At 36.8% G+C, this 14,662-nt stretch overlaps 1 protein-coding gene across 6 annotated transcripts in view; it reads left to right on the top strand.

The window, feature by feature from the left end:
• AOX1 (aldehyde oxidase 1) overlaps positions 1–14,573 on the top strand; it is a 44,054-nt gene extending 29,481 nt beyond the window's left edge. For 5 of the 6 annotated variants that reach the window (XM_038182158.2, XM_038182161.2, XM_038182159.2 and 2 more), the window contains 12 exons: positions 165–251; positions 1,929–2,120; positions 2,420–2,647; positions 3,416–3,511; positions 4,212–4,340; positions 4,835–4,909; positions 6,468–6,520; positions 7,123–7,237; positions 7,881–7,946; positions 9,250–9,438; positions 10,816–10,983; positions 12,574–14,573. In XM_038182158.2, the coding sequence (XP_038038086.2) occupies positions 165–251; positions 1,929–2,120; positions 2,420–2,647; positions 3,416–3,511; positions 4,212–4,340; positions 4,835–4,909; positions 6,468–6,520; positions 7,123–7,237; positions 7,881–7,946; positions 9,250–9,438; positions 10,816–10,983; positions 12,574–12,612 (1,437 nt within the window). In that variant the 3' untranslated portion in view covers positions 12,613–14,573. Of the gene's footprint in view, positions 1–164; positions 252–1,928; positions 2,121–2,419; positions 2,648–3,415; positions 3,512–4,211; positions 4,341–4,834; positions 4,910–6,467; positions 6,521–7,122; positions 7,238–7,880; positions 7,947–9,249; positions 9,439–10,815; positions 10,995–12,573 lie in introns of all 6 variants that reach the window. The other variant, XM_038182160.2, reaches the window with a different exon arrangement.
• The last annotated feature ends 89 nt before the right edge of the window (positions 14,574–14,662 follow it).

A 14,662-nucleotide genomic window follows, 5' to 3' on the forward strand; every position in this document is an offset into this window, starting at 1 on the left:
TTCTTTTTCTCTTGCCCTTTTACTGTTTAAGTGAATGTTTCTCAGAAATCAACTGTGCACTACAAGCCTGATGGAGTGGCTTATATTCATTTGCAAAATACACAAGCACCAAGGAAATAAATGAATGTCAAAAATCTAAGAAGGTTATTGTTGATTCATTGTAGGTTGGCTTCATGAATGATGGAAGGATCAGAGCTGTGGATGCCAAATATTACGTTAATGGAGGATGCACCCCTGATGAATCTGTCCTGGTAAGGATATTATAAGTTGATGAATCTTAAAACATGAAGGAATCATTAAATGGAAAATGACAAATGCCATATTTCTTTGCACAGGTATAGTGTTACTCATACAGTCTTTTGCTTTAAGGACTGCATGTTGCTAGAAGATCTTCACCTAGCAGTTTACTTTTCCTTATTCCATTCAGTGAACTGCTATACTACTTTTTGGTATTTTTCTACACATTCACTTCATGCATGGTTTCTCAGGCTTATTTTCCTATTACACGCATCAGATAACAATATGTTCCTTCTAAAATACAAAGTACATACATTTGTGCCTGCTTGAAGTTTTGTGTCTACAAAGCTGAGAAGACCTTCCCTAATCTTCAGAAAATAATCATAGTGATAATTGTCCTATTACTGGCTCTATCCATTTCTGTACTGGGTTTGCACGTAACATGCTGTATACATCAGTTCCTTACTTATAGGTCTGCAAACTAACAAATGTCACTTGCTTTAATATCATTCACTACGTATTTGTGCTTGCATAGGCTATTCTAGCAATAAGTGAAACATTTTTTTGAGGTCACTGCCTCTCTGGGTTACTGCCCTGCCTGGCAGTATTTTCTGTGCTCTGAAATCTGTCAGTACAACTGTCTATACTATTGCTGCCTAGCTTGTTTCTGAAAAAATGACCTGCTTTAGGAAAGTAATCCATAATTAAAAGCACCAAGATTAGAACAGACATTTCTGGGAAGAAACTTTGGCATAGGTTAGAGTTGTAATACAACTATATAACAAGTCTATAATGGTTGTTGTAGTAACAACAAAAACATGCCCCTGTTTTATCCCACAAATTACTAACATTTTTTTAAGTGAAAAAATACCATTATATGACACTCTTCATCTGCAGTTACTATAACAAAACTCTCTCCTATTGTTCATATACAGAAATATTTTGGAGTTTACTGTTTAAAGCTTGGTAAAAACAGTAGGAATACAGGGTTAGATTTACCATTCTGAGTAGTCTACTTAATATTGAAATATTGATGAGTGACCTCATCATGAGGCATCAAAACATTTTTAACTTATTTTGATACTGAGTCATAGAAACTAATTTAGAGATACCTAATACAGGATTTCTCTTTTCTTGTGTTGTTGTCTGTCACATGAAACCTCTTAAAAGCAACTAGATAAACAAAACCTACACATAAGAACCAGAAGACACAATAGACCATAGAATATATGTTTTCTGGTGGAACTAAGCACTAACTGGGAATTTTCATATGATGTGATAATTCAGAATGTTTTCATCAGTTCCTTTCACAGCTCCTGTTGCTTTAAATCTAATCTGCTTGGTTTTAGTTCTATATGGCTTTTGATATCAAAGTAGGAGCAAAACCAGTCTTAAAAAGAATGAATTACCAGTTTAATCTTTATCTACTAAGCAGCTACTGGCACTCAACTACTAGTAACATCAGCTGTGTTCTGTGAGTATCAGAAGAACTGAAATATACTATGCTACTTAAGAAAAGAGTGAAAAAAATATGTATGTGTCAATCATTGGTAGTAAGAATACTTACAGAAACCTAATTTCAAAGCTAATTGTGTCAAGTTAGTTCTTCCTGAGATGAGGAAGATTTAAATGTGCATCTGAAAGAAGCACTGTTCTAACATTTATCTATACCTGCTTGTTCTATATTTCAGGTAGCAGAAGTATCCTTATTAAAAATGGACAATGCATACAAGATTCCCAACTTGAGATGCTCGGCTTACGCCTGCAAAACAAACTTGCCATCAAACACAGCATTTCGAGGGTTTGGCTTTCCCCAGTCAGCACTGGTGACGGAAACTTGGATAACAGACATTGCAGATAAAACTGGTTTATCACCAGAAAAGGTGACAATATAAAAGCATCTCCTCTCCTGAAATGACATCTATGAAGTTAAAATATCCTTTGGATTAGCTCAAGTCATTTCTAAATCAAACATAATTTGTACTAAAATTCTATTTTCTTAATAATGTCTGATTGCTGCATGAGTTTGCATACTCTTGCAAACTGAACCAAAGTGGTAACCGTTCAAAAAATATATGATAATCTAGACTAGTTGTCTTCTAGCCCTCCCTCTCCCCTCTGAAATGGTCAGTCTGCCTATAATATGATTGGATTGTGGTATCTGTTAATCTTATTATTTCAGATTAGGGAAATAAATATGTATAAGGAAGATGAGCAGACACCCTTCAAACAAAAGTTTGATCCGCAAAACTTAGTACGGTGTTGGAACGAATGTATGGAGAAATCTGCATACCACAGTAGGAAAACAGCTGTCGAGGAATTTAACAAACAAAATTACTGGAAGAAAAAAGGGATTGCCATTGTTCCAATGAAGTTTCCATTTGGACTAGGCACACGTTATCTTTCTCAGGTTAGTTTCTTTAAAGAAAAAATGAGCGAAACTTTTCATCCATAGAAGATTGCAGCTACTCTACTTTAAAATACAAGACAAAAGTGTTATCTTTCTACTTCTGGAAAACTACTGTCCTCCTAATGGTTGTTCCCAGGAGGGTACACTAGCTTCCAGCTGTCTTCAGTTTGAGTTCAAAGTTGTTTGGTCTTTAGGACCCAGGCAGCTTAGACCCTGCCAGCCACATCTCTTGTGATGTGATATAGTTGAAAGACTTTAATGAAGAGTATTTTAGGACTGATGACAAAAATCTTATTGGATAAGTTGTCCACTTTAGACATAGCTCTGAGCTTACTCTTTCTGATCATGGGGTTACTATGGAATCTTATACTTAATCCTTTCAAGTCATCAAAGAGTAAATTTAAGGAAGAAAAGGAGGGCAGTAATATTTTTGGTCTATATATTTTGTTTAATGTAGCTGTTCAGGAAATGAAATTTGCAGCTATTTGCATATACAGCTATTAATGAGGGAGGTCTTGCAGCTTCCTTTGGAACCATTGAGGTTCTGTTGCCAGGTCTAGTTTTATGTGAGGATCTAGCAACAGGAAAAGCAGACTTCCAAAGATGTGTATTGTTTTGTTTTGAAGCTTATTATAGGGGAACAGCAGGGACTAACATTCCTAATTTCTCTTACTATTCAAAAGCATTAAACAAAAAAGCCTTTATTTTTTGATCCATTAATTCATCACTACATACAAAACATTTTTGTTTTGGTTTGTTTGGTTTTAGGCTGCTGCTCTTGTTCATATTTATACAGATGGATCTGTGCTTTTGACACATGGTGGAATTGAATTGGGACAGGGTATTCATACAAAAATGATCCAGGTAACAGATTATCCAAACAAATATTACCTTGTGCTTTATCTGTTGTATAGATAAAGAGTAGGAAGATTATCTTCCTGGTTATTTAGTCTACTGGTAGGACAGCTCCTTCATCAGCATAGCCACTGCTGCTTTGCATCGATAGAGTTAAAAAGTAAAGATGCTCTCTTAAAGAGTCATAGGGACAGCAGGAAGAGGAATTTTTTATTATTATTTTTAATTATTCCAGTTATATGTGAAGAGGCTTATTAGAAATAAGATATTTTGGGTCTGGTCCCATATAACCCATGGTAAAAACAAATAAATGAAGACAGTCTCTATTCAGATTATCTGTTTTATTATCATCTTTGTTGAATTCATAATTAAGACATGATCTATAAAGATAATAATGAAATTGAGGAAAGTTTGGGATCTGGGAATGCATAATTTACCCTAAATCATACAGGATTTAAGCAGCAAAATCTGGGACTGAATGTTGGACTCCAGAATCTCAGTCCAGAGTTTGAGTGCAGTAAAAACATTGCTTTTTAGTTCTGCATCTTTGTACTGACAAACATGGCAGAATAATTACACATGGAGGTTAGAAGAGGAACTTGCTAAAACATTGTCTTTCTTTGTACTGCTGACTTCTAGCAAGTACTGGGGGGAGCAGTTGGAATGTTTGGAATGTTTCTGAAACAGTATGTTCTGCTTCCTGAAACAGGTTGCTAGTAGGGAATTGAACATTCCTATGTCATATATTCACTTCCGTGAAACAAGCACAACAACTGTTCCTAATGCATGTGCTTCAGTTGGATCTGCAGGGACAGATGTCAATGGCATGGCTGTGAAGGTAAAAAGTTTAGTCTAACAAAACACCCTATTCCTCGTGGTATTGAATGCCTGCCATACTAAGTATTAGTGATCCCATGGAAACTGCTTGAGATTACTAACAATACCACTGGAGATTGCCAAGAAGAAACATGAATTGTTGGTAACTTCTCGGTAACAGTGCTTATGAAGTTCCAGAATGTGACCTGAAATTTCCCCTTAAAAGGCTTATGTTTGACAAAATCCTTGCTTCATCAGACAGAAGCTAACTAGTCCAATACAAATCCTACATTATGTTCCTGTTCTAAATCCAATTCATATTGATTCCAACCCTTGTAACTCATGCCTTTTTGAGGTTTATGTTTATGCAGTTAAAATGGCATGTTCTGCCATACTTTAAGATGACAGTGAAGCATATATTAACTAAATACTACCCAGAGCATGTCTTAAATAGTATTTTATGTGCCAAACTTGTGTTTGTTAATCTTCTGTTACTTTATTCTGACTTCTCATCAGGACGCTTGCCAAACCCTTATGAAACGCTTGCAGCCTATTATCAACAAGAACCCAAAAGGAAACTGGAATGATTGGGTGAGAGACATGAATTCTACTAAATGTGTTTTTGTGCTTGCAGAAACTATGACATATGGATTGTTGTCCATTGGTCTTCTCAGCCTGATAATCTTAAAAATAAAAGCTGCATAAATAGGTTGATTTAGAGTATTTGAGATGTAGGTAGTTTGTTTAGATATCCCCGGATTATATCTAGTTTGTTTAACAATCCCCAGATCATATCTAGTTGGAAAGGAGGGGAAGCTATCTGTGAAGTCACATTTGGAGGTACTGAAGTTTTTAAGATACAAAAAATACCAGCTTGTGTAATAATGTGGCCAACCCCAGCTTGCACTCAGAGAAACTATTGCAAAAAGATTTTCAGGTGTACATTGTTGGTTTTCCTTCATGGTTTTTATTTATTTTTACCAAATCACTAAACAGAAGCATTTTCAACCTCATCCTTCCGTTTTCCTGCTTTGCACAGTGAACTGGTGGGGGGGGGAAGTATCAGGAATACTTGTTCCCATTACTACAATATGTAATTCATTATAGTATCAATTGCATTTGCAGTAAGGCACTACAGAAGTAGTGCTAAAGCACTACTAAAGCTAAATTTATATTAATAGCTTCCGTCTAGTGCCCTCTTGAAATGGGAATAGAATTTTAAGACAAGACATTTTCTTAACTAAAAGTTGTCTGCTCTATCACCTATTTCTATAAAGATATGGCTGTGAATCTAGCTGCATTGGTATGTTAGAGGAAAGCCTGTTTGTTACTTCTGCTTGCTCAGTATTATTTGATATCACCAGCCTAATGAAAATGACAATCCCTACCTTGAGGCATTTACAGATCCAGTGTGCTAGGGTGTTTCTGTTCGAGGGATTAAACACAGTAGCAACTGCAAAAAAATGTAAATACTTTATTGTCAGTATTAATTCCTAGCAGTAGCAATTAATGTTGTAATACCTGTGGTAGCTTCGTAACTGACAGCGATGTATGCAAAATAAAATCCATCACTTCTCTAATAGGTGCCAAATCAGCTTGGATAATTCAGACATATTCAAAATATTAGAAGAAATAGCTGACATAAGAAATAATATTAATCTATGTAGAGAAATAATTTTATGTCTTGCAAAGTCAGTAAATTGTAATTAATATATTAAAGAACTTCTTGACTTGCAAACTACATAAATCTGTCAGGACAGTCACTGTGAAAGGAAGTAGACTTAGGACTTCATTTTTAAGCTACTGGCAGAAGAACACTGTAAAGAGCATTTCTCTTGTCAGCTGTCATTTTTGTGCAGATAGGTCATGCAGATCTTTTGTCTCAGTGACATATCACCCAGACCTGTTCAACTGGCAAAGATGAACCCATTTTATTCAATCTGAGCAGTAAAATCAAGAAGGACCCTTTCTGACTCTAGTGTTACCATTCAGTAAGAATTACCCCTGTTAATAGGTCTATTCCTGCAAGAATTACCAAAAGAATTGATGTTGCTCTTCCAAAGACAGTTTAGTTCTACAGTCTTAAGGGATCATGTGCAACTAAGTGTCTATTTCCTTGGTTTACGACAAAACATGCTATATTTTACAGATCAAAGAAGCTTTTGAACAGAGTGTGAGTCTTTCAGCTACTGGTTACTTTAGGTAAATTATTTTTGTTCTTTTAAAATGCATGGTTATAAAAAAAAAAAAAAAAAAGACTATTTCTGAAAATACAAATTCAGTAGATAAAACATCCTGTCCAATTGTTCTTCTTAATGGTTGAGCTTATATTTTATGTAAGTTCTGATTTGTGAAGGGGTTGGAATATTAAGTTCAAGGGATAATTTATGTCTGGCCCTTTGTGGACTCCAGAAAGCATAAAGAGAATATTTCATCCTGTATTTGGTCCATGATTCTTCCATTACAAAACCAGGAAGCATTGAGGAAGTGACTGCTGCACATAACAGCAACTGTGCAAATTGGGATATAGTTTATTTACTGAAGCTATTTTGCTATAAACTATGAATTTTGTTGTACTACACCTTATTAACATTTTTCTCCCTAAAACATGATCACACTGAGTTGCACAACAGGGAAAAAAAAAAGTGACAGCACCAGAACATGCATTTGGTATTGGCAACCAGGTGCACCTGTTATTTTAGATTTCACTTGAAATAGGTTCAGACTTTCAAGTGCTCTTCTTTTCACGTGCTTTGTCGTGATACAAACATTCAGTAGTCATTGTGGACTTATTTTTCCATCAGAGGTTACAATGAAAACATGGATTGGGAGAAAGGGGAAGGACAGCCATTCACATACTTTCTTTATGGAGCTGCTTGTTCAGAGGTTGAAATTAACTGTTTAACAGGAGATCACAAGGTAATAACTGCGTATTATTTAAATTTGGAAATAATGTGAATAATGTTCCTCTAAACTTGTTTGCATCACTGGATGCTCCAACAACCGTTCAGGTTTTGCATGAATAAATCACCTGTTTTCATACGTTAATATACATGTATATATCAATAATATGAAAGCAAATGAGACGTGGAGCAGTATGACAGCTATGCAACATAAAGTGGTTTCTGGCACATCTGTATTAATATTATATAGGTTCACCTTTTGGGTTGCAGCAGACACCTGATGTTCTCTGCCTGTTCTCTCCTTGTTAGTAAGCAAACCAATTACAGCAGAATGAAATATTCTATTTTTAGGCTCTTTACCATCTAGAAAGGTAGATGTCATAGCATGCTGATCATACACCCATTATGTGTACTTATTTCCTTGTGAAATGTGAAAAATCTGAAAAGGCTAGCTGAGACTAAAATTCCATTAAAACTGAGACAATCCCATTTTGCTTGTAATGGGATATTAGAAAATACTCTGAAATTGTGTGTGTGGAAGGGCATGTTTTTAAGTCCATGTTATTTTACTGAGTAGTCACTGTAACCTATATTGTTACATCTAATGCCTCTGCACTGTCCATCTCTCTCAGTAATATGACATTGAATTTTATTGACAGAACCTCCAAACAGACATTGTTATGGATATTGGGTGCAGCATAAATCCAGCTGTGGATATAGGACAGGTATGTGCCAATGATTTCTTGCTGTCTTATTTCTATTTAACTGATAGTCTTATCTGAAGTGAATATTAATCACAGGTGATGCTACAATATCCTTTAGTTGTAGTTTGTCCTCATCTGAGTCAATGTCAGAGCTCTTGGAGATGTCAATACAGCCTGAGTTTTATCTATGACCTCCGATGTCAGCCTGTACTACTTCCTGTGTTCATACATGCCCACTATCTGCTGGACTCAAGTTCTGTTTGTCATTTGCAGTCTCCAAATTCTCATGTTGTTTGATCAGACTTCCTACCTGATAGCAGGGTGTTATAAATGAAGATACAACTCAGTCTGAATTTAGTAATATTTATAAAAGGCAAGTAAACAGCACTGGGTGCGCGAGGAGTCTATGCTCTGCCAACATGCACACCCAACCGTCGAACTATATAGAACATTGCTTTTACATATTCATAAGAAACCCGAGTATGCATATACACATGTATGACCTATCCCCGCTTTGTATTATAATTAGTATTTTCACAAACTCCTCCTTTTGGCACCTGCACAGTGTCTCTTGGTGGTGGTCGTTGCGGTCATGGGGATGAAGACTCACAGTTCCCCCCCATCACCACTAGCAACCTGTTGTTCCTGGATCTCGTTCAGATCACAGGGGTGGCTTTGACTGCCTCCCTCTTCTAACATGCTATGCTATCCACAAGGTTCCCGAAAGCAACAAAATGTGATCGACACCAACCCATGCAAGGCCGTCTTTTCAAGGGTTAACGAAATGCGGGAAACCATGCTAATAATATGATTATCATATAACATTAAACAACAAATTTTAACAGTTTCAACAAGCAAACCCCCCCAGCAACTCCCATGCCTTACTGGCATGAGAACAAGCAACCTCCCTCTAAACTCCTTACATTCCTGATGGCCTCATCATTAAGAGTCTGATGTTATCACCAACTATGGGTCTTGCCGACCCCCATGGCCACACTCCCACATCTCCCCCTTCTTTATTAATATCAGCCATCTTCTTGACACAAATTATTACTCTATATATCACAAGGGAGACACCTTTTTTCATTGCAGGCTGGGCCACAGACTTCATCAGTTCAACATGGATGCACTAGTCTCTCTGGTAGGAAAGAGGCGTGTAAAAGCTTTTCCCGTTATGTTAGCCACAAAATGTTGAAGAATCCCCATAGGCAAGAAAGAAAGAAATTTCTCCTAAGAGCTAGCGATACAAATCTTTTTTTAACAAAGTTTTATGTATTTTTATCAAACATGAGTACGTAAATACTGTATCTTTTCTTATTGAAAGATTGAAGGTGCCTTTGTTCAAGGAATTGGACTTTATACAATGGAAGAATTGAAGTACTCTCCAGAAGGAGTACTCTGTACTCGGGGTCCAGATCAGTATAAGATCCCTGCTGTTTGTGATATTCCGGAACGGTTTAGAGTTTCCCTGCTGTCATCTTCCCAAAATCCTTATGCCATCTATGCATCCAAGGTAAGCAAATCATCACAAAGCTTGATTCTTAGATCCCAGGACAATCAGAAAAATTACTCAGCTATAAAACGTATATACACTTTGGGTTCTTTTTTAGCATTTCAAACAGATCCCCATGCAATTGTATTATTTTTTGGCTTCAAGGAAGCTGGTGTGAAAAGACATAATGCTGTGTATCTTTTACAGCTTGCAAGTAGTAATTTTAGTATTTCATTAACAGGGCATACACAGAAGCTGCAAGATCAATTTAAAACCATACTTTTAAAAATGTGGTGATAAACTGAAGGGATAATAGAATAGAATAAAAATGACTAACGAGTTGATAGGGAAAACATGACAATGAGACTGTGCATCTTACATGTGGTAAGCAATAAGAAATAGGAGTGTATATGTATTTATGTATGAGATTGGCTCAGGCATTCAGCTGGTATAATCATTGCTTTAATATCCAGCAGCAAATATTCTTGTCAGTTGCATGTGAGTACTAATGATAAATTCAAGATGAAGCTAATTCTGCAAAAATGCAGATATTTTAGGTATTAGGTATGTTTTTAGAATTCATTAAAATAAAACAGCATGACATGAAGGAAAAGCATATTTTAAGGTGAAAGTTAAACAACAAATAGGTTCTTTAAAATTATTTAAAGGTGTCTTTGATACATAATGAGATTTTTTTAAAACTTGTCTAGGTTAACTAGTTACATATTTGATTCTAGAGAGCTGACACTAATATCCATCTTCAAACAGCTTTTATCCTTTCCTGTGAACATATCTCCTATGATTATCTGTAGAATTCACTGCAAGAAATTGTGATTCTTCTTCATGCACGCAGCATGGTCGGGGAAGACATTTGGTTCTCAGATTTCAGCAAGGAGATAGATTCCATTGTAATATTCCAATATAATTCAGATTAAAATAATCAATGCCTTAGCAGAGAGAGGACTCTGAAAGGGTGGATTTGACCTGCTTTTGAGATAACGTAGAAATGCAAATCTCATGTCTATAACGATGAGAGGATGTCAAGCCCACTGAGGTCAGTGTTGTTTGTCTGCAGGGAATTAGCATGAGTTCAGAGTGTTTTTTAGTTGTACCTGTAATTGGGTTCAGATTGTTTTAATTTTATCTGTCAGTTATCCTAAATTTCAGCATATCAAGGAGCCAAAAAGATTCTGAAATCAATAGCCAGTATTTGAAAGCAACTTCTTTAGATCTCGGGAAACATCAAACAGCAGCAGACTTGGTGTGATTGAAGCCTGCTTCCACTAAATCTAAGAAAAACTAAAGAACGAAACAGTTTTTGAGTCACTGACTTCTAAGCTTTTTAGCTGCTATCGATATGCCATGTATTCCTCTCATTTGCTCTTTTTTTTTTTTCAGGGGATAGGCGAGGCAGGACTGTTCTTGGGATGCTCTGTGTTCTTTGCTTTGAGAGATGCGGTAACTAGTGTGAGGAATGAAAGAGGACTGAAAAAGACCTTCGCAATGAACAGCCCTCTGACTGCTGAACAAATACAAGCAGCCTGCGCAGATGACTTTACTAAGATGGTAATAGGAAGGTGGGGGCATCTGTTTAAGTATCTCTGGGTAAATAGGACCTATAGCTTTTGGCACCTCTGAATGGTGAAGTGCCTAATGATGTCTCCAACTGGTTGTGCTTTGTATACAGCAGCATCGTACTTCTCCTTCCTTTGAAGGCTCTTTCTAATTGAAATATCTGGTAACAGGTCTCACTCAAGCAAGCTATCCAGTGAATGCTTGAAAGCACTGTACTGGTATTTCCCTGATTTTGTATAATCTTCACCCCCCACCCCCTCCTAAAACTTAATAATTTTACAGCCCTTCCCTCCCTGAAACCTATTCCTTTCATCCATATGGTGAATCCAATAGAGGTTTAAATAGTTACTATTATCAACATGCAATGAATGCTAGATCAGTCTCCAACCAGCTTCAGTCTTCTTCAAGGTGTTTTCCCCAACTGCCTTGCATGTTGGCACTATTACCTCATTCGAGTACTCCTTCCTATGTCCAGTATTCTGGGAGTAAAAGTAATTCCCTCAGAACTAACAAAAGAATACAGAAGAAAAACAAATGAGGTGATATACTTTTTGTATAATGTTGATACTTCAGATTACATGTTTTCTGCAACTGTTCACTGTAGTCATATTCCCACTGCTATTGCTATTCTTTTTCTGTGTATGTTTAGATTTAGTATATAAAATTTGTGAAGCAAGGTCCTTGCCAGAGTATACATCCGTACTGTGCCTTGAACCTCTGCGGCTCTGGCAAGGAAATTTCTGAGCTCTCATATATGGACTACTCCCATAGTATTCCATAGTATTTCCGTGGTTGTGGTGATTCAAAGATGAAGGCCGAAATTTCCTTAAGTGGTATATTCTTTATTGCAGCGCTGGATGCACGGGGGATCTTTCCACCTATCATGCATACCCAAAGCGGAGAGCAGTCTTGAATGTATACAATCTATTAATATTCTACAAGCGCCTATACATATTCATCACCTATCCCCACCTTCCCTCATTTCTCATGCTAATTAGCTTTTTGGCAACTTGCGCCTGTGTATAGCCTCCCAAGAATTGCAGGCAGGGGTCTTTGGGACGTGGGCAGTGGTCTTTGGGAGGAAGACCCTGAGTCTTCCTCACAGTGTACTTTTCACCATTGGTCAGGATTCTGCTGAGTTGGCACGTTTCTTAATTGCAAGAGCTGGCTTTTGCTGATTCTTCTGTTTGTTGTATCTTTATCATGAATTCCAATGTTCTGTTCTGAGATTTATGGTCCTTACATCTGTTTCTCTGTCTGTCTGCCGCTTCCTTATTGGGGGATTGTCCTTGCCTCCCCAGTGTCTCCTTAATCAGTGGTGGATGTCATTGACACCAAATCAGCAGGTCCATGGACTTGCTCTCATCACAAGAGCTTGCAGGAGGCGAGGCCCACCAATGAAGAAGCCAAGCTTCTCCATGCACATTTCACCCTGACTCCGGTTATCATTTACATTTCTTCCAGGTGTCTTTTGCAGAATACCTTTCTGGGCAATTTAAAGATATCTGATAAGGACGATATTGGGAGCTTTGCAGTCAAGTAATATTAACACGTAATTATTTTTCTTGTTTATTCTCATAGATGACAAACGATGAATCTGCTTCTTCCATATCTGTGTGAATGACAAACCAAAGACTGCACAAGAACTGAATGGAATGCGAAGTACTGATTTACTGCCCCAGTTGCATGCTAATCAACAGACAGATGAATAGATTTTCTCATCTTCAGAATAGAAACAGATTCAAAAAAGAAAATGCACGTTATATCTTCTATCTTAATTCTCTGTCCAGTATATTCATTACACTACTTCACTTCAGTTACAGTATATAATTATTAAAAATATATTTTCTGCATTTGAAGCATATGTATTCCACAAGAAGGATCTGCTCAATGGCTCTGTTGCACATCAGCCCCAGAAAGATCAGCTGACTTGCTGCAAGGGAAGAAAGTTAGGATGAACTATTAAAGGTATGTTAGAAACCTTGCTACCACCTAATACACTTAACTACTTTCATATAATAACTGACTTTTGAAAAGCTTCAGCTGATTTTCTGATTGGGATTTAAGTCAATCCCTTTTTGATAATAAGTGATGATCTGGTCTGTAGTAAAGTCACTTTAGATTATTTTGGTACAGACATCTTTGTCTTAAAAACACACAGGAAATGAGTTATGATTTTCTTTTGTTATGCCCAGCAAATTGCTGTGGCTGACCTATGTATGTAGGAGATTAATTTTATCCCCAAAGTTGGAAGAGTTGCTTAGATATACTTTCCAATGGAGGCTTTCTTTTTCTCATGGAGCAAGCCAAAAGCCTCTGAACTTAACAAGAAAACTCACGAGGAGTTCAGTGTGCTTTGAATAGGAGTCTTGATGAACTTGTCTCTGAAAAGGATTCTGAAACAGTGCTCAGGACTATATTGAGCAATGAGAGTTTAGTTAAGAGCTTTTCTCTCACTCTTGAGCACTCCTGTGATAAAGACAAAAATATATATATATTACTGATGAAAAGCTGATCCACAAATATTAGTCATCTGATATGCATAAGGTGCAGTGGGATTAGACTGCACCCAAGTAGTAGTAGTAGTTGGTGACAGGAAAATATAAAGCAACACTGTTTAAAATTATAACAGAAAACCTGGTGTTAATAAATTTGATGTATGTATTTATTTGTAATTTGAGATCAAGAAATTACGCAGAATATATCAAAGTTAATATACTATGAAATCTCCAATCACAGTATTCAGATTTCAGCATCAGAATCCACAAAAAACTCAATGAGAACTTCAGCCTTTCTTCTGGAGGACAAAGCTGTAATTTGAATTCCAAATGCATACAAATACACAAAAGTCTGTGGTATTTGGATTTGGGACTTTGATCTAGTATCTGTACTTGCACAGAGAAAAGTCTTAACTTCTTAAGTCAATGTACAGAAATTACATGAAGTAGTACCTGAAAATAGTAGTAAGTTCTTTGACAGAAGTGGAACGGGGAAGATAGTTTGTCCAACATACGATTTCAGTGAACCTCTGCAGCAGCTCTTCCTTACTGAGCGTGGCAATTGCTCTTCTAGTTTACTCATAAGTCAGATTACTCTAGAGCCATGAAGACTGCCATTTGTAATGAAAATAAATGGCTGTAATTGATTTGACACGTCAGCCTGCAGTCTCCTGTTTCACTGCTCCTCAGTTTACTGCAGACTATTTTCTCTTTGTACCTTCGGTGCCTTCTATGAGTTGATACTGTATCTGTGAAAGAAACTGTTAATAGGGCAAACTTGTTTTGTGTTAGCTATTAAGGTATGAAATCTTTGTTGTTGTAATTTTGTTTGTGTCTCTGTAACCTCTGGGTGAAACTCAGCTGCCTAAACTGGAGTGTCTAGTACAGCAGAGACATGAGAGAGCACACCACTAGAATATGGCAACTGAAAACCAAGCAGGTTATGGCAGGTAATCTGAAATGGCACTACACGTGGAGTTTAGGCAGCTGAAGCCCCATTGGTTTTTACTTCTTTTTCTTCACTTTCTTTGTATTGCTTTGGCTTTGATACGGTGTAAGAAAGGCAATAAAATTAAATCTGAACGCTGCTGCCATAATTAGTCTTTTTTTATTTGAAAGCTCTTGTTGAATGGACTTGTAAATGTGACAGTTCACAATCCCATATGTCAATA

Source organism: Anas platyrhynchos, chromosome 7 (genome assembly GCF_047663525.1).
Source record: "Anas platyrhynchos isolate ZD024472 breed Pekin duck chromosome 7, IASCAAS_PekinDuck_T2T, whole genome shotgun sequence".
NCBI classification, from domain to species: domain Eukaryota; kingdom Metazoa; phylum Chordata; class Aves; order Anseriformes; family Anatidae; genus Anas; species Anas platyrhynchos.